Consider the following 27,165-nt stretch of genomic DNA (forward strand, 5'->3'; position numbering starts at 1 on the left):
GTTTGCTTTGAGAAGTATCCTCTGACCAAGCCTGTTGGCCTGGAGGCCAAGAAGATAAGCAATAAGAAACCTGCAGCTGCAAGAAGTATTTTTAGAAAAGTTTTGTGGAAAAGAGGCGTAGATGGCTTTACACCAATCAATGTTATGTTGACTAATTCTAACCAATTAATAAAGTGTAAACTTTGTAGAATGTATAGGAGACAGATAGCTGTTGTAATAAATGGGATATTCTGAAATGTAGCGTGCCTTTTGTACGTCATGCCCACCCTTACAGCGACAACCACTCTGCATTCTCACTGCCCTTTGTAGTAAATCAAAAGAACAGTGTGCTCAGGTGGCCAAAAAGACCAGTGGCATCCTGGCCTGTATCAGTAATAGCGTGGCCAGCAAGAAGGGGAAGGGATCATCTCCCTGTACTCAATATTGGTAAGAATGAACCTTGAATCCTGTGTCCAGCTTGGGCCACTCAGTTCAGGAATTACATTCCAGTATCCAGAGAAGGACAATGCAGCTGGTGAAGGCTCTGGAGTGTATGTCCTATGAGGAGTAGCTGAGGGAGCTGGGGGTTTATCCTGGAGGAAAGGAGGCTCAGAGGTGACCTTTTCACTCTGTACAAATCTGCAGTGAGGCTGCAGCCAGGTGGGCATCAGCCTCTTCTCCCAGGCTACCAAGAACAGAACAAGAGGGGATGACCTCAAGCTGTGGCAGGGGAGGTTCCGTTTGGACATTAAAATAAGTTTCTTTACGGAAAGGGTGATTATACATTGGAATGGGCCTAAGGAGGTGGTGCAGTCACCATCCTTGGTGGTGTTAAAGGAAGGACTGGATGTGGCACTTCATGGTCTTGTTAATGTGCTGGTGTTCGGTCATGGGTTGGACTGGATGATCTCAGAGGTCTTTTCCAACCCGTTTGATTCCGTGGTTCTGTGAAGCACGGGGCGGCGGGATATCGCAGGGGTCTGGCAGGGGGGAGGCGAGCAGCCCTGAGCGGCCGCCAGCTCTCACTCAGCGGCAGGCGGGGCCGGGAATGCGGGCCGGGAATGCGGGCCGGGCGGGGCCGGGCGGAGCTGGGAGTGCCTTATCGGGGCCGGGAGGGCTTTACCGGAGCCGGGCGGGGCGGGGCGGGGCGAGGCGAGGCGAGGCGAGGCGAGGCGAGGAGAGTAGAGTAGAGTGCCATCTCGTCCCGGCTGGGCTCTGGCGGGAGCCGTGGGGACACAGCGGGCAGAGGGAGAGCCGGGCCTCAGCCATGGGGACGTCGCTCGGAGCCCGCTCGGAGTCGGCCGGCCCCAGGGCAGCCAGCGGCCGCTTCTGGGCTGTCGTCCTGGCAGCAGCGGCGGGGTTCTTCCTCCTCGGGTTCCTCATCGGTACAGTGCGGACTAACCCTCCTTGGCATCGCGGGCTCGTCCCGCTGCGGGACCGGGCCGAGGAAGGGCCGGGGTGGGGGGAGAAGCGGGCGGGTTTCCAGCGCCTGGAGTTTGTGCCGAGGGTGCCCGAGGTGAGTCCGTGCTCAGCCGGCCGACAGCACCTCCGTGCCTCCGTCCCTTCACACCGGGCAGGTGCACTCACTGAACCTTTCTGGGATATCCAGCCCCTCAGCAGGAAAAGGGTTTTTGTGTCTTGTGCCTTGTTTTTCTATTTGCTTTTTGTTAAAGTAAATTGAAGTAAAATAGTGCTGTGAGTGAGAGAAAGCTGCGCTGGCTTTGTGAGGAGGGGACAAAAGACATACCCCTCGACCCTGCTGCCTTGGAACAGCACCAGCCGCCGGCAGAGAGGCAGGAAGGTGAACGTGGGGCTGGAGGGGCACGGGCAGGAGGGGACAAATAGTCTCTCAGTGTCTCACCTGCTCCTCGTCCCAGGCAGGCAGGACTGAGGGGTGCTGCTGCAAGAGATATCCCCCTCCCCACCTTCCTTTTGGTTTCACATATAAATCATGACCAGCTTCTGGAAGGAAGGAAAACAACAGAGCCACTTGTATTTTGCAATGCCATTTGGTATGTGCTTGGGATTGGTGCCATTGGGAAGCCCCGACTGAATTCCTCTCTCATGTGGAGCCTTTCACTGTGCCAGTAACCAGTGCCTCACTGGTGCCAGCTTGTTACCCTCTTGAACCCACTGGTTCTCTCATTCACACTACCCATGTAGCTGCTGCTGCACATGCACTGGACGTGTCCAGTCTGACTTAAAGACAGATGTCAGGAATATTTCCCTTTCTAGCCAGATGTTCCTCTCATCACTTACTCTGGTAGTACTTGCTTAGAAAGGGAAGGATTCCAGAAAGGAGCCAGACAGACCAGAGAGTGAGAAAGGAGTTACAAGACATCTGTTCCTTACAAAGTGTGCCTATGTTTCTGTGCATTTTTTGTGAAGCTGCTGCCTTATTATTGAGGTAACTATATGACTGACAACATGACATTCTGTTGCTCAAGAAAGATAGATAAATCTACAGGAAAATAACTGATGAATAAATATAAGATAATAGTATTTTACATCCCTCGACATCTACCTAGACAAATAAATTCTCTTACCATTTGTTGGTAGGTTGCAGCCTGCATTAGGTTGTAGCTGCTTGTATGTGCAGAAATAAAAACAGCCCTAAAATGTAAAACAGTGAAAATCTTGCGGTAAGAGCAAAGAGAAGTGGTGTGTGTCATGAGAATATTGCTCTGATGCTTTTCTTTTTTATTTTCATGTGTTGTACAGGCTGGTTTGCAAAACCTACAGATAAGAAGACATCTCCGAGTACTCATGAGGACATGAGAACAGCATTTATGGCTGAAATGAAAGCAGAAAACATCAAGCAGTTTCTTTAGTAAGCAGTGTGTAGACTAATCAGTTCAGACAAGAAAATAAAAATCAAGTGGGAGCCAGCCCAATGATCACAGAATCATAGAATTGGTTGGAAGGGACCTTAAAGATCCTCTGGTTCTCACCCACCTGCCATGGGCAGGGACACCTTTCACTAGACCAGATTGCTCAGAGCTCTGTCCAACCTGGCCTTGAACACTGCCAGGCATGGGGCATCCACAGCTTCTCTGAGCAGCCTGTGCCAGTGCCTCACCACCCTCAAAGTAAAGAATTTCTTCCTAATATCCAATCTAAACCTGATCTCTTTCAGTTTAAAACCATTATCCCTTCTTGTATCACTACATGCCCTTGAAAAAGGTCCCTCTCCAGCCTTCTTGTAACCCTCTTCAGATATTGGAAAGTGCTATAAAGTCCTGGAGTTTTCTCCAGGCTGAACATCCCCAACTCTCTCAGCCTTTCCTCTCAGGAGAGGTGCTTCAGTCCTCTGATCATTTTCATGGCCTCCTCTGGAACTTGTTCCATCAAGTCCTTGCCCTTCTTGTGTTGGGTCTCAGAGCTGAGCACAGCACTGCAGCTGGGGTCTCATGAAGCAGAGTAGAGGGGCAGAATCACCTTCCCAACTTGTTGGTCATGCTTCAAACAATTCAAAACAATGGAACATGACAATATGGATATTTTAAAGTCTATTAAAATTTAATCAACGTAATAAATATTTCTATTTAATAACTTAAAAGCTTGAACCTCAAGTACTTGCAGTTGATTTGTTTGTTTTAGGGATCTTGTAAATAATCAATTTACCTTATTAAACAATCGATTTATCTTAGGAGAGTGTAATATTTGTTAAAATCTTATATTTATTCCAGTCAGTAATAGGCCACAAGTCATAGTTTATTGATAGTAATTTACTTTCCGTGTGAAAAAAGAGCACTAGCTATTGTAGGAGTAATCAACAAATTTGGATTTGCCTCATACTCCCAGTCTGATGACATAGCATGGAGTTGTGCAAAACTAAATTGTTAAAAGATTATTTTCAGTTTACAGAATTGTGGCAATTCCACTGCTTTAATTTTTTTGTATTTGCCATGAACTATTGCAGATAAATTAGCTGGAAAGTATGGTCTCAATTGCATAACAGTGATGTACTGGAGTATAACATACACACTCAAAAACAAAGATTTAGGAGTTTTTAGAGTCTTAACCTGTGTTTTGGCTCCTGTAAGGTCAACTGCTGTTAAACTGCTCTGTGAAAGAACCTTCCTGCCCTCTAAACTCCCTGTCTTTTTGTAAGCAGAAAGCATTGTATCCCATTTACTGTCATGTGGTCAGTCCTGCAGTGAAATACAGCAGATGTTTAGTCGCTGCTCAGAACTACCAGTACAGACAGGCAGATTAGAAGAGAAAATGAAGAAAAACACAATATTCAGTTAAATGGGAGTATAATACAGGAAAATGTTATTGCATTAATCAACTTCTAATGAAAATGTGATACTTAAATACTTGTATCTCCTACAGAAAACAACCATTCTCACTCACAATAACACGTAAGTGTGCTCTTGGTTCAGTATATGTCATCCAGAAGATGATGCTGTCACTATAACAGTGATTTTTAGCACAATATTAGATTTTGGCATGATCAGAGGAATATGGTTTTAATCAGCAGCATTTGTCTGCTAAGGATTTTGTTTAGTTTGGAGAAAAGGAGGCCAAGGGGCAACCTCATTGCTCCCTACAGATTCCTAAGCTGGCAGAAGAGATGCTCATTTTTTCTCCCTGGTATCCAGTGATAGGATGTGTAGGAATAGCTCAAAATCTGTACCAGAGAAAGTTCAGACTGGCCATGAGGAACCATTTCTTTATCAAGAGGATGTTCAGACTTGAAACCAGCATTCTAGAGAGGTGGTCAATGGCCCAAGCTTGTCACTGTCCAAGAAACATTTGGACAATGCCCTTAACAGCACACTTTAACTTGGTTGGCCTTGAAATGGTCAGGTAGTGGGACTATTTAATTGTTGTAGATCCCTTACAAGCAAACCTGTTCTGTTCTGTTCCATTCTGTTCTGGCTTTCTTTGATGGCTTTGGTCTTATTTGAACTCCAGAATTTAAGTTTTTCCTAACCTCACACCCCTTCATAATCCAAGATACAATTTCCTTCATTAACATCAGCTTGTGCCACACATGCTTTGTTGGCATGTTAATGGCATGGTCATATGATAGAATGAGGACATCAAGATGATAGCCTCCTTCAACTGAGGGTTTTTTCAGCTGGCTTCACAACTGGGCTTTCACAATGATCTGGATAATTTTTTTTTTTTTTTTTTCAGACAATAAGCTGTTCATTATTTGTGCTCTTTCACTGTTCGTTACTCATGCTGGCATGATGTTTAAGTCACAAACTGTTGAGTTTTTCTGTTCCTTGTTTATATGGTACTCAAAACTCACTCTCTTTTATTTACCAACAAGATACAGTAAGAGTGAACCTGTATGTAAACCAGTATTTGTGCCAAAAATAATTAAAATAGTGAGATTCAAGGAGACTATCTAGTTAATTACAAGTAAGGATCAGAGTAATTATGCACATTTCTAAATTGAATACATAAAAATAATTGGGCTCAGTTCTTTTATCTCTTCACAATGATAAGGTCTTACTGTGCATAGGAGTGCATAGGCCTACTGTACCTCAGAAGACAAGGAGTAAAGAAGGGACAAGACCCTATAGCTGGTGTCATCACACCATTCTTGCTAAACCATGCTGCAAGGAAGATTTAAATGCCTGTGCTAGATCAGGACAGCCTGAAACCCTTCATCTCAGTTTATGTGTACCACTTAAAAATACATAGATGCAGCGAAGTCTTGGTCCTTATTTAGCCTGAGTGTATCTGATCATCTCGATGAGGTTTATTTCCAGCTAGGCTAAGAGGAGTTCTGATTATGACCTTCAATGCCTGACACTGCTTATTTCTTCCTTGTCTCTAGCAATTTTACACAGCTTCCTCACCTAGCAGGAACAGAGGAAAATATGCATCTGGCACAGCAAGTCCAAGCTGAGTGGAAGAAATTTGGTTTGGATTCAGTTCAGTTGATTCATTATGATGTCTTGCTCTCTTATCCTGATGACACTAAGCCCAACTACATCTCAATAATTGATGAGCATGGCAATGAGGTACAAAAACCACCAGTTTTTCCAACCAGAGAACAAAATCACTTTCTTGCACCTGGGAAGGCTGAGAGAGGAAACTGTCCTTTGTTCACTTAATGGTGTTGGGCCTGGTGCAAAGCTTGTGGAAATCAGGAATTCCAGTTTGGTCTAATATTTTGCATCTTCGTTTCATAATGTATACGTTAGGAATACCATTGTTTACCCTGATTCATACAGCATCCTGACAAATGCACTAAAAACAATTATGTAAGAGAATTAACTCATGTAAATAAATTGTTTGAAAATTACTTTGTTATTTAGAAAGAGGGAAGAAACCCTGGTTACCACCATTCTTTGCATTGATTCATTATACAGTATCGATGATGCTGCGAAATTCAGTTTCTGGAAGATTAGAATAGGTCTCAAGATGTGCTGTCACAAGGGGAATGAGTTCATTACATACTGGCTGAAGTGCTGATAGAAGTTTCAGGGATGAACAGAATGCAAGCATTTTTACCACTGTGATATAACCTGTTCTTGTCTGCTCTTCCCAGACCACTTCAGGGAACCCTGTGTTCATTTATGCGGGATTCTCTGTGAAGAGTGGAGATGGGATTTGTAAGTCCACACATTTAGCATGCCTTCTGAAAAGGATGCCCCATGCTTGCTAAAACTTTGGCCACTTCTTAGGTAGAATTCTAAAACCAGAGTCCTTTAGATTGGAAATGCTTGTGAATATAAAGTATTTATTTTCTATATTGCCTTGTTTACCTTACTCCTCTTCTCCTTTCCCATTAGGTTTTCAACACATCACTGTCTGAGCCTCCTCCTCCAGGATATGAGGCAGTTAGAGATGTGGTGCCACCCTACAGTGCCTTTTCAGCCCAAGGAATGCCCGAGGTAAGATAGTAGAATGTTACATTGTAAAAGAACTAGAGGTAGGAAAAGAAACAGAGACAGAAATAGAAATAATAGAAATGGGAAAGATGAAATACCATCGTGTACTCTAGCATTGCACAGAATAGCAGAGAGCAATACCGAATAATTTGAAATTCCTTAGGCTTTAGTTCTAAACCCAGCTTATCACCAGTAGGAAAGGTGACCTAGCTCCAATGTTCTTGGGATTATTGTGATGAAGCGATGTTCAAATTGAGCAGTCATATATATGCTTAATTTTTTTCCTCTAGTTTGAGTCAGATCTGGATTTTATTTTTACTTTTCCTTAAAACTATGGTAATAAATTGTAATCAGTCTTTAATATCAGCTGCTGTAAATGTTCCCAGACATTTCTGTAGCTATGCACCATTGTTTCCCATCTTGGTGAACAAATAGACTGTTACATTTACCCGGCCAAATGAACAATTTCACTTTTCAAAATGCTGCTTGCCCAAGGGTCACACTGACAGATATAGATGCATAGTGTTGAGTATGCTTTAAAAGATTTTACTGACATTTCTAGCTGGCAATAAAGGTGTTTCTGTGATCTAAATTTAACACTAATCCTTCATGTCTTATTATACAGATGGTATCAGATGGTGGATTTTCTTTGATAAAGCTGGCCTGTGTAACAGGGGTTTTCTGTTAGAGGATCATTAGGGATTTCAATTAAGATTTTGTTAGATTAGAATTTCTTGGTGTTGTTCTCAATACCTTTCCTGTCTATATGTAGAATAATTTAGTTTGACAGAACCCTGGTCAAGGGTCTGCTTTAAAGTTCCATCTGGAAACATGCTAATGTTTCTTCTCACACAGCTCGATATTATATTAGAGTCCAGTACTTTGTGATGTTTGTAAATAAACTTCTCAAGTCCAGAAAACAAAAGAAATACTGTATTCATTTGCTTCAGACACTCAAAGAAAGCTGGAGAACCAGGCAGATAATCTGCACCCTAGGGCATAAGTGCTTTGAGTGTTCCAAGAATTGTAATGGGAATTTTGGAACTTAGTGTCAGATAAAATTCATGGCTTTTGACCTTTTATCATAACATATCACCAAAGAAAGGCAGAATAACATCACTGCTTTGTTTGGTTTGTGGAGAGCTAAAATAAGTGATCAGATGTGGGAAATGATGAAAACAATTTTAAAAAGCTTCAGCTTCCTTCTTTGGGAAATTGTTTTATTTTAATGAAGTATAAGAACTCTTTTTGAAAACTCTTTATGAAAACAATACCTAAAGACAAGATTGTCTTTTCAAAATCTGATGCTTATTTTCACCTTATTTCATAATAGTTTGACAAGACCTCCAGGTATTTAGTGCTGTTAACAGTGATATTCTCCAGTGTGTCTGCATCTGCTGCAAACAGCACAGGAGGGAACATGTATAAAGCTCCTCAGTGGGAATACTCACTGGGGCCAAGGCTCTTCTGAGCTCTTGCAGGCTAAGAATTTTATGTTAAGACCATTATTATCTTACTGTATCCCATACTCCTTTCAACATGCTCTTTGATATTATTGTTTCAAACCCATCTCCTTCTCTCAGGGTGAGTTGGTGTATGTGAATTATGGCCGCACCGAGGACTTCTTTACGTTAGAACGTGAAATGGGAATTAACTGTACAGGAAAGATTGTTATTGCCAGATATGGGAAGATCTTCAGAGGAAATAAGGTAATCTCTGTGTATAAAAATTTTGTTGCCTTTCTCACTGTTACTCTCTCTTCAAGTGTTCTGCCCTTCAGCGTTTTCAAGAGACTGAAACACTCTCTTAAGGTGTTCTGGAGATTTTAGAGTAACTGAGTTTTCATGGACCTTTGTTCAAAGATGATCCTTTAATATTTCTAAGATAAAAGTAAATAAGTTGGAAAATGTTCCATATTTTAATATCAATTTGCTTTCTATAAATTGTTCCAAAATATCACTAATAGAGTGCCATACACTCTAATTCTGAACTAGATTGTTCTTCCCTGTTGGTTCAGCTGTTCCTTACTGTGTCAGTATTGTGTTTCTTTATAATAATTTCTGTACACCAGACAGAGACTATAACTATATGGAAGTTTTTTAAAATTCCATATTTGGTTACTCAACATCCCTGTCATGTCAATTTATTTTTAAACCACAGTTTTCACAGATTTCCATGACCTAACAGGAAAGGACATAATCCTGTACATACTCCAGGCATACACTCAAAGTCATTTTCTCAACAGAGATGTAAGAAGACAGTCTATTTTAAGACTGTTTTGCTCTTGTGCATTTAGGGTCTTATTTTGACCCTGATTTAAGCAGGATTATAATTTGTATTTGTTCGTTACCTGAGGGTATCAAGCACTGAATTCACTGGATGCCAATTCTTATTACATGCTGTTGATTAATCTTGTGTGGAGCTTTTAAACAGATGACTCACTGGTTTACATACATGTCATTTTCACCAGTGAAAAGTGGTATATAACTCATATTCTGGGTCAGATAATATTTTCACTAAATGGTTTACCACTCATAAAGATACTATCTGCATGGAAAATACTTAAAAATTGAAGAAGGTATTACTGTCTTTGAATCTTTCCTGAAAATGAAACACAAATATCTTAGAGTCACTAATATCTAGAAAGGCAGTTTCCCTGTGGTTTGGAAACTATATGCCCTCATTGACACAAAGACATATAATGACATCATTGTTACAATAGTATTTCTAATGACTGCTTATATACTGAAGAATTTGGTAGCCTATAAAAATCTGGAGAACTGTACTGGAAGTTTTTCAACTTCCTAATGGTGTGCAAAAATAGGATAGAGGATGAAGGCAAGTGCTGTATTTCTTTTTTAAAAAAAATGAAAGAGAAAAGAAGAAAAGAAAAGGAAAAAAAAAAGCTATGATATTTCTGAGTTAAAATGCCCAAATTTAAAACTGTTGAGGATTAGTTGTCACTCTATCACTATCCATCACTGTCATATCTAGTAGCAAAACAGATTGGGATGTCAGAATGATATATATTATACAATAATAAAGTCACACAAGAACACTTTTAAAACAGCATGCAGGTCAGTCCTTCTGCCATAACGAGCCTAAAATGTGGGCTCTCTGGAGTTAGTTTTTTTCACGGCCAAAAGCAGTTTCAAGCTCTCCAATTATAATCTTCCTGTATAGAGCAGACCCTGAGATACATTCAGAGATCATTTAGGTAAATAAGGTAAGTACAAGACTGCTTGGAAGATACTGTTGCATTAATGTAATACAGTTTTTTCCATTCCTGATGTGTACATTTCACTAATCAGCTGATTGTATTGATCTGGATGTTAAAATGCAAACTCAGATTATGTAGCAATACTGTGGAGGATGTTTTCCATGTCACTGATGTTATCTCCTAACTGAAAGTCAAAGCAACAGCAAACCTTTTAATTTCATATGAAATCTGATATCTGCAAATATATTTTTCAGAAAATTATGTGACAGTTATGGGCCCTTGACTTTTCCCAAGCACTGTAAAAGACCCTGAGGAAAAATCACTGTAGTTTATACTTTCTTTTGCCCCTTGGGGCTCAACTATAAAGGACTGGATAGGGACAGGAGATGTGCTTTGCAGGTGAAGAATGCTGAATTGGCAGGTGCCAAGGGAATTATTCTGTACTCTGACCCTGCTGACTACTGTGCACCTGGAGTAGATCCTTATCCAAATGGCTGGAACCTTCCAGGTGGAGGAGCCCAGCGTGGGAATGTATTAAACCTGAATGGGGCAGGGGATCCTCTGACTCCAGGCTATCCTGCAAAAGGTGAGTGACTCTAGAGAAGGCATTCTCTGAGGGTCTGGTATCAGGAAAGGGCAGAGGATGTTTTCTCCCTTATAACAACACACTTTCTTTCTTAGTCTTTGTTGCTAAAAGAGGCAGCTCTGGGTTTCACTGCAGTAGGCCACTTCTGTAAATGGTGCATGAGAAAAAGTGGGAGGATATTAGAGGAGCCCTAGAGTGCTGATCTGTATTCATCACCTTCTCCTTAGGCTTCCTCAGCTGCTTGAGTTGTGCCTAAGCTGTTTCATTTAGCAAGTAAACCAGATAATTTTGATTTGAATTCATTAAGAATTATTTATGCCAGCTCTTGAGCCAGTATATGTGAGAGAGGCAATCACCTCAAGAAAAGTAGTCCCTAAGAGATGGGCAGTGTTGCAGAAGCTGTGCTAGAAGGGGATACATGTTCAAAACAGCAGCATGGCAGAGCAGACCATGAAGAAAATTTCTGGTTCCTTATGCTAGTAGTCAGTGATCACACAGATGTATCCCTGTCTCCTTCAATCACAAAGAGTCGTTGTGAATGTTGTATTAAGGAAGAAACTATTCTGTATATGCTTTTGTCCAAGTCATGGAAATTAAGATTTATAAAGAAGAATTATTTATATTTGAGCTTTGTAAGAACAAAACCTAGATTTTGTTTTGTGCACAAAAACAGCAATCCAGAATATTCAGTAGTCCAGGGTATAAGATTTTATCTACATCTCTTTATTCAACTAGTAAATTTTTTCAGTTCCCAGCTGAATGTTCCAAGCATTACACTGTGGGCTCCTTCTTTGTTCTTCTTCTTTATGTGTAGCTTAGTCTGAACTTCTTTCCCATGAAGAGAAATAATTCTGTGTAAAAATTATTTCAACACAAAAAAATGAACAAATAATTTTAAAATTCCCAGCCATCTTTAAAGGCATGACTGCAGACACTATAGGAGAACATTGATTAGTGCCTCTTTGAAAACATGTTGATAAAGCACAAAGAATGAAATTACTGGGAAGATGTCAGCTCAGCTTCTGGGAAAGTGAAATGATTATTCCTGTGCTATGAATTGTACAGCTTCATTCTGAGACTTGTAAATATGAAAATATCTGTCTTTTTCTTTCAGAATACATGTACCGATTAGACAAAACCAGTGGCTTAGGTCTCCCAAAGATTCCAGTTCATCCTATTGGCTATCATGATGCAGAGTCATTACTGCGGTAAGTGAATGGAAGACGTGAGGTATTTTTAGCAGATTGTTTTCTGGAAGTTAGGGGAGTATTTGAAAAGAGGGTAGAAAGACTTTTGCAGTCTGCTTCTCCTGTAGTTGTTGAAATAATATGTTTGTTTCTCATTGGGACCTCTGTAGGAGGTGAGTGTGGTATCTATTATTATATATGAATTATGTGCAGAGTTATCTGGAAAACGTTGTTTGTAATATGGACTAATATGTCTCCAAATTTTCTTTAAAACTTTATAGCTATCACTCTTATCAGGATAACTGCTGATAATGATAAAGGTATAGGTTAAAAAAACCTCTTTTATCCACTGCTGACTAGTAGTGAAAGAGCAGATTATTATGTATAAATATGGTGTAGCCAGACATTTTTGTTCAATAACTATTAAATAATACTAGAACTTGGTTTTAATAATTATAAATGAAGCCTAAATCCTTTAAAAATGCTGGGTCCTTATTTTCACTTTTGTCTTGAGAAGTCATAGCATCTTGTTATTCCTGCTATCATATTTTTATATAAACATTTTCCTCAGGGCCTGAAGACATGTTGAAGTATTCTGTGGAATAAAGCTTGACTGAAGTATATATTTACAATAAAAGACATGCTTTCATTTGCAATAAATATATTTTGCTTCCTAAGAACCAGAACATCCAGCATTCTTTCTTTGTATCTCAGAAGTTCATGTCAAAAATAAAAGTTCTTCAAGGGAATAAGTCCGGGTGATTGTGATCAACCAAATTACTGCATTTCCAGTTTTGTTAACAGAATAAACATGGCACTTTTGATAATGGAGCTAGAAAGGCTGACTTGGACTGTTCATGTTTCTTTAGCCATCTTTGATAGACATCAACTGTCTATGCTACGAGATTAAACAGTGTGCAGGGATAGGCACCATAAAACTATTGCCTTTGCTGTTAAAGTGCTGGAATGGGCCCAAGAGAATTCAAATGCAAATGCAGTTCAAGGCAGTAGAACGTTCCAGGGACCATGTGCAAGAGGCAGTTTATATGCAAAACCTTTTGGCCAACACTGTCTTTCAGGGTAGCTGTAGGCCATTCCAAGCTGGTTTCTATACCCAGGATTATTGCTCTATGTTAATTTACTAGTATTAGCGTACCTAAAACTCCAGATTATTCTCCTACCAAAGCTTGTAGAATGATTTGTCTAAAACAAAGACCAACACTGGTTTGTGTGTGTATGAGACCTACCAAAGTGTAGTTCCTGGTTCTTCATTTGTTTGGTGCTGTTGTAAGATGTCTGTAACTAACAATGATTTTTTTTCCATAACAGTAATATGGGAGGACAGGCACCACCTCATAGTAGCTGGAAAGGAAATTTGAATGTGTCTTACAACGTTGGTCCTGGTTTTACAGGAAATTATTCTACAAGGTCAGTTTTGTTTCCTAAGGAGAGTGTTCTTGGGATCAGGGGAAAAAACAGGTAGAGCAATAGACTGACCAAAGATAGAGTAGCTAGGTTTAGTAGCTGGGTTTATTTACATAATTCCTTTGATTTTGGCTATTTCCTTGGCTGAAATATGCTCAGTGCAAAGCATTAGTACATTATGTCTTGATTGGATGGATTTGACCTACTTGCTTTAGTTTCTAGCTAGTCTTGAACCAGTTTCATTTGAAAAGCATCTTGCCTTTGGTAAACTATTTGTTGAGAGTGATTTTTTTTTTTTTCCTCTTTTGAGAACTTTTGTTTTCTTTTTTAAATTCATGTGAGTCCAGCTTCTGGTCTTTCCTATTGACCTATATAAAGCAGTATTAAACTGCTTCATATAAGCAGTTTTTCCATTCAGCTTTTCCAGAAAAAAGAGCTTAAACTACAATGTCAGTTTTATTTCTTTGGATTGTTTTTGACTGAATTAGTAATTACAGTTTAGGACTAAAGTCTATGTGTTTCAATGTTGTCTGAGTACAATGTACTGACTTCATATGAGCAGTTTAACTACATATACTTCATAATTGTTCCTATTGAACTTTATATGAACCCTTGGGGCTGAGTTGTTATACCTTCAGCTGTGGTACAGATAAACAACTCTTGATGTTGTAGGAAAAATCTCTTGATGCAGCTCGGGTTGTCTGATTTTCTGCTGTTTTAGGTGCTGCAGTAGTATGGACTGTGCTGAAATGTTCTTGTTTTGACTAGGGTAGGGATAATTTTCTTCACAGTGGCTGGTATGAGGCTGTTTTTCATTTGTCATGAACACAGGGTTGATAATACAGAAATGTTTTCCTTATTGCTGAGCAGGGCTTACACAGAGCCAAGGCATTTTCTGGTTTTTGTGCTGCCACACTGGTGAGAGAGTGGAGGGTGCAGAGGAGGCTGGGAGGTGGCACAGCCAGGACAGGTGATCCCAACTGACCAAAAAGATATTCCAGACCATATGGCATCATGCTCAGTACATAAAGTGGGGGAAAGAAGGAGGAAAGGGGAAACATCTGGAGTGATGGTGTTTGCTTTCCCAAGTCACCATTACATGTAATGGGGCTCTGCTCTTTTGGAAATGGTTGAACAGTTTTGCTCTGCTTGTTTGCATGGTGTTTGCTTTATATATGAAATTGTTTTTATCTCAACCCGTGAGTTTTCTACCTTTTTACCCTCCAGATTCTCTTGCTGCTAGTGGGGGAGTGAGTGAGCAGCTATGTGGGGCTTGGTTGCCGGCTGGGGTGAAACTGTGACATGGAGTCAGTTCTGATTTGCTCCAAATCAGAAAATTAGAACTATTTATCTTTTTAACATTAGATGCTTCCCATTTTTCTTCAACTAGTTCAAGTGTAAAAAGTAGCTGCTAGCAAAAAATCTTTGGAGTTCTGATCCTGTTATCTGTATAAATCTTATTGACATCAGAAATATTACATAGCTCTCAGCAGCTAAATGCTGTTCACATTTGTGCAAGTATGAATCCATAAAAAAACTACACTGCAATATTTTCAGATGTATTTGGTTTAATAGGAGATAAATTTGGTCAAAATGCTTTCCTTGGTATTTATATGGTGCACTTTTGAAAGGTGTCAAGATGTTGGATTATCTAGTCTGGGGGATTTTCTTTTTGTATTTTTTTTCCAATATGCTAGAACGGTGAAAATGCACATTCAGAGCAACAATGAAGTAAGGAGGATTTACAATGTGATTGGTACTATCAGAGGCGCAGTGGAACCAGGTAAAATTATTTGCCTTCATCCTAATCTGAGTGAACAGTGACCTCTACCTGTACTTCATGGTTAGAAGAGGGATATGAGGAATATAGTTTTCTCTGAAATATTGTATTTCATGATTTTTGAAATGGTGTTTGCACTGCCTTTCATATGGTTCAAGGTATGTCAGCACTTTCACTGTAAATGCTGATTTTCAAGGGGGAGTCATAACCAAGATGTAAATATTTGCTTTCAGGCAAGTAACTTTGCAATTCAAAGAATATTTTTAAGTGGATAATCTCCCCTAAGAAACATGGGAATGGATTTTGCATTCCATTGGAAGAAGCTGTATCCATCATTATTGACTTTTGGTCTATCTTACAGTCTCTTGTAACCAGTGTGATTTTATACTCTAAAAAAGCAGATACCTAGAAATCCCTAGAATGATGATAACATGATTTCTCTTCTAACTGTAGCACTTTCCTTTTGCCTAAAACACAACTGTTAACCATATTATAGTAGCACAGAAACCTAGTCTGAATTTTATATCAATAATCATATCTCTGTCATGATTTGGACTATCCTTTTTGTGACAGATTATATATATCCAGAGAAATACTGCATTCAGCACATGAATTCACAATGTTGTGAATTTCTGTGCTGTACAGATATAATTAGTGGATCAGTTTCGCCATGAAGCACACAATTGTGGAGTATGGAAAATGCTTCTATCTTTAGAGGAAACCTGTAGTATATTTCAAAATAGAACTAACAACATGGAGTGTGAGGTTTTAAGTCTTGCGGGATCCAGTTACTGGGTTTGACAAATTCTTCAACACTGACTGAAAATACAGAAAAATGTCTTCAGAAATTGAAAACATATTTTTCCTTTCTATCGTGTATATTATAAACTATTAATCTCTATTACTTGCTACATAAGTGGAAAATTAGAAATTACTTCAAGTTAGCATCTCTATGTCAAGAAAAAAGTATTCCTAAGTAAACCTCCTAAATTAATTTCTCTAGACAGATATGTCATCCTGGGAGGCCACCGTGACTCATGGGTATTTGGTGGCATTGATCCTCAGAGTGGAGCAGCTGTAGTTCATGAGATTGTGAGGAGCTTTGGAAAACTGAAAAAGAAAGGTAATGTAATGAAAGAATAAAGCACATCAAAGTAGCTGCTCTCAGCAGTGCCCATTGATTTCTGTGAGATTTAAACATATGCTTGAAATTAAAAACATGTATCTCACTGATGTCTTGAATAAACACATTGCTGTGCACCTTGGTGTATGTGAAGTACTTCTGCTCAAGAGAAATTACACCTAGGGGAAAAAAAAACCAAAATGGGAGATGCTGAAATAAACACAACATTTAGGTACAATTGACTACTCTGTATTTGAGGCTGGTCAGAGTGGGATGTCAGTGGTGTTATAATGCTGACATAGTGGTGTGCTCATGAAGGCTTCATCAGGGCCACACTGAGAACCTTCTCAGCACTTGACTGTGGCTTGGAGGCATACTCAAGGATAAATGAAGGATGTCAGTGTAGTGCTGAGAATGAGCTGTGCAAACATAGTAGGAGGTAATGGTTAAAAATACCTCATGCCTACTTGCAATAGAATAGGAACAAATGTCAGCTGCACCAAGTTTCTGTTGCTGTCAGAGCAAATGCTGTCTCCCTATCTGACATCCCATGGAGAGAAGCTCTGACATAAATACTGTGCTAGAGAAGTGTTCTTTGCCTACCTATTACACATAAAACCTATTGACATTTAGTTTTATTTCCATTTCTTCCCAGTAACTGAATTCAGGGGAAGCTCTCTGGAATGCAAATGGGAAAAAATATTAAAAGTTAAAAAAAAGAAAGGGAGTAAAAGATTAAAAGGTTCCAGTAGCTTCAAAGAAAACTTTGGGCTGAGATATATCATCAGGGCAATAGAGCCTGTTCTATTTGGCCTGGGTTTAAATTGCATGGAATACTTCGAGTGAAAGATTTTTCTTTTGAAGATGATCTGTCAAAGTTACAGGGAATTGCTTAGGTTTTGAAATCTGGCATTTGAAAGACTGGCCAAAGAAGTTCTGTAATGGATCTGAAAATATGCTACTTGTCTGTCAGAGTAGACACTGATACACAATTTATACTAAACTGAACAGAGTGAGAGAATTAGAAAACCCTTCTTTCAAGAATTTGTGCACAGCACATTATTTTTCCTTGATCAGAGTTTTAGATTCTAGGCAATTTTACTGCATTTAAAGGTGAGAGATGAAATACATTATTTGGCCCAATATCGAAGTGGGGTAAGATTGTTACAATAGCAAATCATTATTAGATAAGGTTACTGAAGTTGGTGTTAAAGTTCCTTGTGTATATCTCTTTCTCCACAAATCATGGTAAAAGATGAGCCCTCCAAAAATGCCATGTGTTTTCACATAAGTCGTGTAACAAGCAGTCTTTATTTTTGTAATACAATTTTCATGGTCTTTCATTCCAGGATGGAGACCAAGGCGAACAGTGATATTTGCGAGCTGGGATGCAGAGGAATTTGGCTTGTTAGGATCAACAGAGTGGGCTGAGGTAAACCAAGAGTGTTCAAAAAGATATTTGCATGGTGGCTACTCTTTGAGATATCTGCACTAGAAAGAAGCACTTCTTTCCGTCCCCTACCTCTATTCCTTGCACACATATTCTCTCTCTTGAGTTTCCTTTTGAGCTACCAAGATTCTCTAGCTCCCTGCAGTATATGCTATCCTTCTCTGAAACAGCTATTTCTTTTATGATTGGGAAGATAGTTCTTAGGGAAAAAAAGGTTTATCAGCATTTTCTTCCTTTTCTTATTTCTCATAGGAAAATGCCAAAATATTGCAAGCACGGGGAGTGGCTTATATCAATGCAGATTCTTCTGTTGAAGGTACATGGATATGACTTGTGTTTTACAGGAATAGTGATGGTATGACTGGGAGGGATTTCATCTTGGAGATTCATGAGATCTTCAATGTAATAATTTTTGTTGCATTGATTCAGAAATTAATATGGGAAGAATCTGTGGCTTGGAATCATAAAGTATCCTTCAGATATTCATGTTTCAGAGAAAAAGTCCTTTACAGTAGCTATGCTGTTTGGGAAGGTCATAAGAGAGACAAGAAGTGTTGTGCCCTGATTTCTGTGGCAACTCTTTAGTCAGCTTCTTCTCTTATAATGTGCATAATAATCATGGGGACAGAAGAAAAGCTCTTAAGACTTGCTTCAAATGCTGGGCTCTAATTCATCCTAACCAATAAAGTTCACTGAGAAGATCATAGGAAGACTCTTCCCAGCATGCTCCTCATAAAGAGTGTAGCTCCCTAGTCCCTTTCTTATTAATAAATAACAGCATGAAGTTTCAGCTGAGGGAACTTCTGTCTTCAAAAAATTAATTTTCATGTGTTTTCAGGAAACTACACACTGCGAGTGGATTGCACTCCACTGATGTACAGTCTGGTTTACAGTCTGACTAAAAAGGTAATATCACTTGAAATTTTTAGCCAGTATTTTCAGTGCTCACTTGATTGATGGGGCTCTGTCTGTAAAAATATGGCATCAGATCTTCCTTTTCTGACTGCAGTACCCCTTTTAGGTCTATAGCTAAGGAACTGGAGCTTTTTCCCTGGACAGATAAGGGGATTCCAAGCTTATACCATTAAATTACTAACTATTTAGGATTAGGTGATTTTTCCACTCCTTCTATGAAAGCATTCCTTCTAAGAACAAAAGAATAAGAGCATGCTGTGAATTAGAGGACAGAAACAAGCATGTAGGTGGCTGCCCAGATCAACTACTAGAATGCCCATGGTAGTAAGAGACTCTGACTCCCTTTAGGCAGGGGAAGAAATTAGAGTGGCTACCATGTTGTTTTTGTGTGATGTGACAGGTTTGGTCAATGTGCTCAGCTTCAGTGTACCCTGTTAGTTATTCTTTGTGTCTGACCGTGATGCTCCCACACATTTGTGTGGCGCACAAAATTGAGAAGTAAGGACCTTTCTCAGGAAATAGCCACACCATCTTAGATGTAACGTGCTCTTTGCTTTGGGAATGAGTCTTAAAGGCTGGCCTTTTATTTCTGGGGTTTTTTTTCTGTCTGACTGTATTTAATAGCGAACATTTAATTAGTTTTTGTGTATCTTTTAGATCCCGATGTAATGTACATTCAACCACTGTGTATATGCTGTGAATTTACTTTATATGCTTTGTGTATTCAGTCATTTGATACTTTATTATCTCTTGGAAGCTGACATTAGACTGGTGTAGGAAAAAGTGAAGGAAAAGTAGTAAATCAGTATAATTTTCTGGCAAGTAAAAGACAGCAAATAAAATGTAGCTCTGTTAAAAGTGGGTACCCAGATAAAGAGACTTCTGTCCTGAACTCAATAAGAGTTGATCACCTGCAGTTCCCATAGTAACCTGTGCTAAGTGAAGGTGTTCAGAACTGTCAGGAAATCAGGTCAGCTGAGTCTCAGTTAGGACACCAAGAGGCATCATTAAAATCGTGACCTAAATACCAGTAAAAATGCTTGTGTAACTCCTCCTCAAGTTGGGAAGCAAAGGCTGATGAATGCATGTAACCACAGCTTGTTGGTATCTTATGTCTGAGGAGAATGCTGATGAGGAAGCATGTCCCATGTGATCCCATCCATAATAAATCTGGTATATAATAATAGTGGTAAAAAGTTTGCATGCTGATTGTTCTGTTCTATGGACAATTTCCTTCATGGACAAAACCCCAAATTAATTAGTTTTAATTTGATCCCTATTGTGGAGTAATTCTTAGATAGACAATAGATTAATAATAGAATATATATTAATAATCTTTAATAGATTCATAATAATGTAACCTCAGCAGTCCACCAATATAAAGGAAAGATGAAAAAACATCCATAGGGTTTAAGCTGCTCAGTTACCTGCAAATTAGTCAGTGGTAGGAATGAACTTTAGAATGATTGTGATACCTCTCAACAGCTATGATGACATAAACACCAGGTACTGTGCACTTTGCCTTTCTAAGGTTGCTTCTGCATCCATAAACATTTTTTGTGAACTGAAACAACATAGAAACAGTTTTGAATTAAACTAAGGCAAAATTGAAATTTTCCAGCAAAGTAAAGCAAAATTTTTTGGTTTTGTAAGGGATCTTTCTGTTAAATATGTATATTAAATGGCTGAAAATCTAAGAAAGAAATATCAGAATTTAAATATTGACTTGAAATGTTTTGTTTTCCTTGTGTTTTCTTCCATCTAAATTTACCTATTTATAGGAAATACACTACTATTCTGGAAAATGCTATGCCTTTGAAGTGTTAAAATGGAAATGCAGAAAAGTTGAGGGACATAAGATGACTTACTCATAACCCTAAGCCATAGGCTTGGTGTGATGACAGGTTGTTGACTTGTTGTTTGGTAACATTTAAAATTGTACCCTTTGTCTTTTTTCTAGATACCAAGTCCTGATGAGGGGTTTGAAGGAAAATCTCTTTATGAGAGCTGGTATAAAAAAAATCCATCAAGTGAATATAAAGAGGTCCCCAGGTCAGTGACAAAAGAAAACAAATTGCATACCAAACATTATTGTAACTTGTAGAATGTGGATTTTACAGAAATACTCATATGAAGAGCTAAGTCCTGAAGAGAAATGGTGTGATTCTCAGCTGGTATAAATTCCAGAGTTGTAATGATTGCAGCTGATGCACTATTGTACAAAAGGTTTATGAACCTGCCTTTGTAGATGAACAAGAGGCTTTATATATGAAACTTATTCATTTAGTTTACAGAGGTTTAGACAAGTGAGGGTAGTATGCACAAGCCAGTGGCAATTACCCAAGATGTTAACTCAACACTTTTCCTTTGCATGTTTTTCAGTCTTCTGGAAGGTCTCTGAGTTTGGGTGGCTGGGGAGCATACCAGGCAGGATTTTGCAACACTGTCGTTCAAATTTACCAGGAGGTTTCTACAGAATCTCAAAGATTGATTTTATTCCATGAAGCCATGCTGATACTGCTGTGATTTCCTGAGTTGAGAGCTTGGGATAGTGGAAGTTCAGAAGGAGGAAGGTCATTGGTTCTTGTCAGTGATAAAAAGACAGTGAGGTACATTCTCCTCTTGAGACCTGGATGTCTCTGACCCTGAGAAGGGTGACTTTGCTCCTAGGACAATGCAATTGATTAGGTGCAGGTAATGCAGGGGTCAGAGGCAGTTCATGGTGTATTGGCAAAAAACAGCACACTAGGAAAAGACTATGCAGTGTGTAGTGACTGACTGCTGAATAAATAACTGCCATGGCATACTTGGAAGCAAACTAAAATGATACCTTAAGTATTGTCACTCAAGGCATTTTCCTCTTTTTTATTTAAAGAATAAATAAACTGGGTTCTGGCAATGACTTTGAAGCATTTTTTCAACGTCTTGGCATTGCTTCAGGCAGAGCACGTTACAGTAAAAATTGGGTAAGTCTGTGTCTTTGTAGTTTGGTCTCCCTTGTAACTGCCTGAATAACATCACCTGTAAAGGAGCCATTTAGACTTCCAGCTTTTTAGGACATTACAATTCAGTGTCTCAGAGTGGTGTCTAATTTCTACAACTCTATGTGCTACCTCAACACAAATATGCAATAAATAAGAATGATCAACTTCTTATCACTTAGACAAGAGGAATTTTGTTCAGGGTAAATAGATGTGCTCAAAATTACCTATGGCTGATGAAAGCTTCTGAGTAGCTTATAGTGACTTTTGAATGATCTGTAATGCTTTATGAAGCTTTGAATTCAAAATGGTTTGTGTTTTGTTGAAAATATGGGTTAGGCTCTGGAGCATAATGTGAGAGGAGATTAACTGAGAAATGTTCAAGGAACAAACTATTGAATGTTTCATTTCCTCTGAAAAGGAAGGAATATCCAAGGACACCAGTGATTATTGAATCCAAGCAAGAGAAGAAGTCCAATCTCACCTGGATTTAGCCAACTGAAAGTTATGTGTCTGTGCTTAGCTACCTTCTTTGGGTTATGTACATGATCAGTGGAGAGAGACTTGGTCCAAATGACCATTCATCTCAGCACAGGTTAATGTATAAGAGAGCCACTACTTACCATTCTTCTCCTTCAACTGTCTATAGTGGCTATATAGGATTAGTGTGACCTGGACATTTAAAGTTTACCATGCCTGGAATCCCACAGCAAAGATTTTCAAGCCGCACTGAAATAGACATAGCTGAATAATGGTTTTGTTCTGTCTTGGTTTCCTTTGTTTCAGAACGTAGAAAAATACAGCAGCTATCCAGTTTACCACAGTGTCTATGAAACCTATGAAATTGTGGAACAGTTTTATGATCCCACTTTCAAGAATCATCTGACAGTAGCTCAGGTACGGGGAGGGCTGGTGTTTGAATTGGCCAACTCTGTTGTGCTTCCTTTTGACTGTAGAGATTATGCATCAGCTGTGAGCAACTATGCTCACATCATCTATAATTTGTCAAGGAATCACGAAGAGGAGCTGGCAACATACAATGTATCCTTTGGTACGTACAGTCTTTCATCACATTCCTCCTCTGTTAATGTTAACAGTGCCTTACATTAATGAATGTCTTAGTCATTACCTGGTATTTACCTTATGCTGTATGAACAGTAAATAAAACAATAATAAGAAGAATAATACCTCCCCATTAATTTGAAATGGGAATATTTTGTTACTAGCATGCCTGTGTGGGAGCCATGCCACTGCCAAGTAGAGCTAAGACTTACAGTTGCATGTACTTTGGCCTGTGTATGATTTACCAGTATTGGCAACAGTGTATAATTGTCATGTTTCCTTAAAAAAAATCACACTGTTTTGCAGCTTATAGTGTTGGATAATTCTGTGCCTGAGAAACTTTTTTTTAATTAGAAACATTATAGAATATTCAGTTTAGGATTTGGCTGTTAATGGCCAATATCAGGCACACATGCATGTGTGTACACACACACACACACACACACGTTCTCAGTCTTTCTCAAAACTCTGTATGGAGGGACATAACAGTAAAACACAGGATTTATAAAATCTCAGACCTACCTGAACAGTCTGGTTCTGGTTTCATGATCCGTTTTTTTCATATTTCTGTACGTTCTTCAAGTAGCAAATAGTAAACAATATTCACAACAATACTAATTGCTATCGTTTCTAATAGAGGTTTTCACACAAAATTATGTATTTTTTAATGTAGGAATATGGGGGCGTCTTCTTTTCCTTCAGTGAGACTTTTAACAGTTCATGATCACAGTGGAAGATAAAGCTTTAATTGAAGAATTTGATTTGTTAAATCATATCTTCAGAATTTGAAGTTAAATACTTTCCTCCTGCCCCCTCCAGATGCTTTGTTTTCAGCTGTGAAGAATTTTACAGAAATTGCTGCTAACTTTCATGAGAGACTGCAACAAATAGATATCAATAAGTAAGTTCAACTCTTTTTTTCTTCCACTCAAATATTCCATGTCATCGTCTGAGCTCAAGAGGGCTTAGTCTACACTTGCTGCCACTTTATGGAAAAAAAGAAATAAAGAAGCTGTAGTTGTGGCAAGCTTTTTGATGAGCTTTCAAGAAATTCTATGCACCACCTATGCCAAAGGGCCTAGTTTGCACTTGACTTAATTCTTAATTTATTCTTTGTAGGCCATGCCCAGAATGACAAGCCAAACTTCCTTTTGTATATACATATATGTATGTTCCATTTCTTGGGAAGAATCTAATTTAGCCATATGTTTACCCTTATGGAACACTAACTGAGAATAAAAGCCATCTTTTTAATGGCAGCAACTTTCAGATAAAGGAGTTAACAGTAATCTCTTATGCAAAAGATGACATTTATGACACATGACATGTATGTGACATTTTCAAAATGGCTTTATTGATGGATGGCCTAAATCTATGCTTTTAATTCAACCAACCAGTTTCAGTTTCTGTTTACACCACTGTAAACTTGAAAAAATTTCCATAATGGTAGTAGGGTTACTCCAGGTTAACTGTGTATAAAATTTAACATTTTGTATTGGTGAATGTTTTTGAAGGCCTACAAGTCACTTTGGATGTAAACCACCAAGTCCACATATATTCTCTATAACCTCATCACAGTTCTTTTATTTGTTAAGCATCAATATTATGCACAGGGCTATTAAAAGCACACAGACACAGATGGTCTCTGCTCTAGGGAATTTAAAATCTATCATCAGAAAAACACAATTCTTGGATGGCTCAAAAGAGGATTTTAACATCGCAAGGTTCCTTTTTCTGATGTGTTGCAATTTTACATAAAGACAAATGCAATTTTATTAAAGTGTTTTGTGGCTGGCTGGCTTTGTGGAAAAGAGAGTCCTTAGAAAACTATTGTACAACAGAAGAGAATGGTCTGGCTAAGCATCCTCGAGAAAAGGAAATAAAGGAATAAGATGAGAGAAAACATGAGAGAAAATACCTGAAACACTGTCTTTTGATGCTATCACTTGGCCTTTACAAACAGCTTTAAGAGACCTTCCAGTTGTGAACCAGCACATTCTGTCACAGCACAGATCAGCATAATTCTGTTTTGCAGGTTTGCTGATGTGGGCTATCTTTTGTGTGGACTACTCTTAAAGTTCAACATCAGAGATCTACTGTCCTTCAGTATATGCTGGGATATGAGTAGGTCAAACACACTGCAGTTAACATATTCCTTTTTTTTTTTTTTTTTTTTTTTTTTTTTAGCCTGCTTGCTGTCAGATCACTAAATGATCAGCTCATGTTTCTAGAAAGGGCTTTCATCGACCCTCTTGGATTACCTGGAAGGCCATTCTATAGGTGAGAAAGGCTTTCTTTTCACTTTCCTCATGGAGTACACTATGAAAATTCCTTTAAGATTTACAGGTCTCTAAATAGAGTTATAATGATTTTATTCAACACAGCAAAAGTAAGACAGGAGGAATAAGATTGAAAAGGGGAAAAAATGTTGGGAAAAACTTCAATGTAATGCACTATACAGAATGAGGAAGATTCTTGCTGGCAGCCTATTCAGATAATTTCTCTTGGTTTGATTTGGCTTCTAAACAGATGTCAAAGTTTAGTCCTGGAGTAATTTTAAATAAATTTAATTGTAGCAACTTCAGGAAGTTATTCTTATTATTTGAAAGTGAAATAGTGTCTAATTGAATTACCTGCAATTTGATCAATTTTAAGAGCACAGCCATGCTAGCAAATGTAGTGTGGAGGGCAGTACTGAAAGAGCAGGGAAGGAATTCAGTGGTCCTCTCATTCAGTTAGAAGTAAATCTTATGAGGCAGTGAATCAAGTCTAGTTTTTTGGTCCTTCTACCAGTCTGCATAGTTCTGAACAGTAATCTCTCCACTAAAAACTAACTGCAGAAGGAGAACTTTAGGTCTGCAATCCTTGTACCTCTCATAGCTTATGGCTGAAAATCTATTGAGAGGAGTCTCGTTACAAGTCTTTCCTACATCCAAGCATATCTGTATCTGTTGGAGACTGTATATCTGTGAGAAAAAAAAAAAGTTGGCTTTTTAAAATTCTTTTCATTTCATCTAAGTTGAGAGGAAGGAAAATAGTTTAGTTGACTTTATATTAAGTAGCTAAAAGACTGTGGAATTCATATGGCATAATGTAGTTTATGTTATTTTTTTGCTTCATGGACTTTAGCTACTATTGATACAATAATTTTATTTATTTACATCTTCATTTTCAAGTGTTTACAGCTGATTTATAAAACATAAAATAGTATATTTTGTTTTCCTAATGCATAATATTGTTATTTTTTCTCTCAACTTCCCTACAGGCATATTATCTTTGCTCCAAGCAGCCACAACAAATATGCAGGAGAATCCTTCCCTGGAATCTACGATGCCATGTTTGATATTGAAAGCAAAGCTGATCAACATGAAGCCTGGGAAGAAGTGAAGAGGCAGATTTCCATTGCAGCCTTCACTGTGCAGGCAGCAGCAGAAACACTGCAGGAAGTAGCATAAATATGAGCAATATAGTCGTCAATGAAGACTAAATGTGACAGTTTGCAGAAGCCTTAAAAATGGAGCATTTGAAAACACTAGGAGGATTATGAGAAAGAATATAAAATCAAAAAAATCTTGATCTTTGCAAATAATATACCCAAATTGAATGCATTTAGTAATGTTAATAAGGTAATGTAATCCATTCTGAAAGCTCAGGATTTAGATGTCTTCTGAATTGAGACTGATAATGTTTCAGGTTTTCTCTCAGATTTGTATTTTAATAGTTGCTAACCAATGGATTTATTTTCAGAATTTCGATTTTTCTAACTTGATTATTATAGCAATCTCCATAGTTCTTCAGGAAAACAGAATTCATTTCATGTTTCGATCAGGTACTAATTTTGTTGTTGCCTTTTTGTTATTTACCCTGGGTTTGCATAATTACACCTCAAGACAGACCTCTCAACCCTCCTTTCTCACAAAGACTGAGATGGATATGGAGATGGGGAAACTGTCACATACTGTGTGCAGGATGTATAATAATTGTAACAAGTTTTGGGCAGCCAGCCCAGAATAGTCATCCATGACATTCTTTTCCTCACATGCTGAACCTTGCAGCTGTTTGCAAATAAATTTAAGCAAGAAGCTTTTAGTCATTGGAATAAAAACAAGGCAATACATCTTGTCAGACATAGAGTCTTTCAAGATGAAGACCTTATTGTTGTTCAAAATCTACCCTTGCTATGCTTTGTCCCTATAGAGGTGTTTTTAATATGAAGACAGAAGCAAACAAAATTCATCTTGTCCTTAGTTTGAAAAGATACCAGATTGTAACCATTTCTATAGAGTCTGTATGTCTGAATATCATTCGCTGCTTAGTCTTATGACGGACCATGGGACAACCAAGATCAGACAGAGAAGACTCAGAAAATCAGATCCCTTCATCTGAAATTTTGCCACTGGACTATTACTAGCCTCTTGTACAGTTAATATTTTGTGTGATTTGATGTGCCATGTTAGCTGAGGCCTCTACCATGTCTTAAACTACTGTCCTGTGATCTGATGGTTTTCAGTACCATGGCATATTATTTCTTTTCCATGAGGCTTTATTTAATCATAAATATTTCTGCACTTCACATTAAAACCTTTTAGACAAGTTA

The 27,165-nt window shown here is 38.5% G+C and overlaps 1 protein-coding gene across 3 annotated transcripts; it reads left to right on the forward strand.

Moving 5' to 3' along the window:
- Positions 1–1,159: 1,159 nt before the first annotated feature.
- On the forward strand, positions 1,160–27,165 carry LOC106853983 (putative N-acetylated-alpha-linked acidic dipeptidase). Of its 3 annotated transcripts, XM_014877574.2 has the most exons (19): positions 1,160–1,364; positions 2,701–2,809; positions 5,780–5,966; positions 6,741–6,842; positions 8,423–8,548; positions 10,459–10,645; positions 11,760–11,853; positions 13,162–13,260; positions 14,955–15,040; positions 16,041–16,160; positions 17,510–17,592; positions 17,863–17,926; positions 18,449–18,516; positions 20,486–20,577; positions 21,401–21,491; positions 22,293–22,557; positions 23,388–23,469; positions 24,756–24,848; positions 25,834–27,165. In XM_014877574.2, exons 1-19 carry the CDS (start codon positions 1,247–1,249, stop codon positions 26,021–26,023), a joined length of 2,256 nt encoding a protein of 751 aa, XP_014733060.2. In that variant the 5' UTR covers positions 1,160–1,246; the 3' UTR covers positions 26,024–27,165. The 3 variants fall into 3 exon arrangements, with proteins under 3 accessions (XP_014733060.2, XP_088015479.1, XP_088015480.1); XM_088159353.1 differs by lacking the exons at positions 1,160–1,364; positions 2,701–2,809 and adding an exon at positions 6,497–6,560 and having other exon boundaries at positions 5,845–5,966; XM_088159354.1 differs by lacking the exons at positions 1,160–1,364; positions 2,701–2,809; positions 5,780–5,966; positions 6,741–6,842; positions 10,459–10,645 and having other exon boundaries at positions 8,421–8,548.

The sequence above is a fragment of the Sturnus vulgaris genome, chromosome 2 (genome assembly GCF_052056855.1).
Source record: "Sturnus vulgaris isolate bStuVul1 chromosome 2, bStuVul1.hap1, whole genome shotgun sequence".
NCBI lineage: Eukaryota > Metazoa > Chordata > Aves > Passeriformes > Sturnidae > Sturnus > Sturnus vulgaris.

What these genes read in the sequence shown, in the direction of transcription:
- LOC106853983 (XM_014877574.2), top strand. Translation starts at nt 1,247, where the DNA reads ATGGGGACGTCGCTCGGAGCCCGCTCGGAGTCGGCCGGCCCCAGGGCA. An exon ending in TCCAGGCTATCCTGCAAAAG is followed by an intron (nt 10,646 to 11,759) that starts GTGAGTGACTCT and finishes TTTTTCTTTCAG; the next exon opens with AATACATGTACCGATTAGAC. An exon ending in TGGAAAACTGAAAAAGAAAG is followed by an intron (nt 16,161 to 17,509) that starts GTAATGTAATGA and finishes CTTTCATTCCAG; the next exon opens with GATGGAGACCAAGGCGAACA.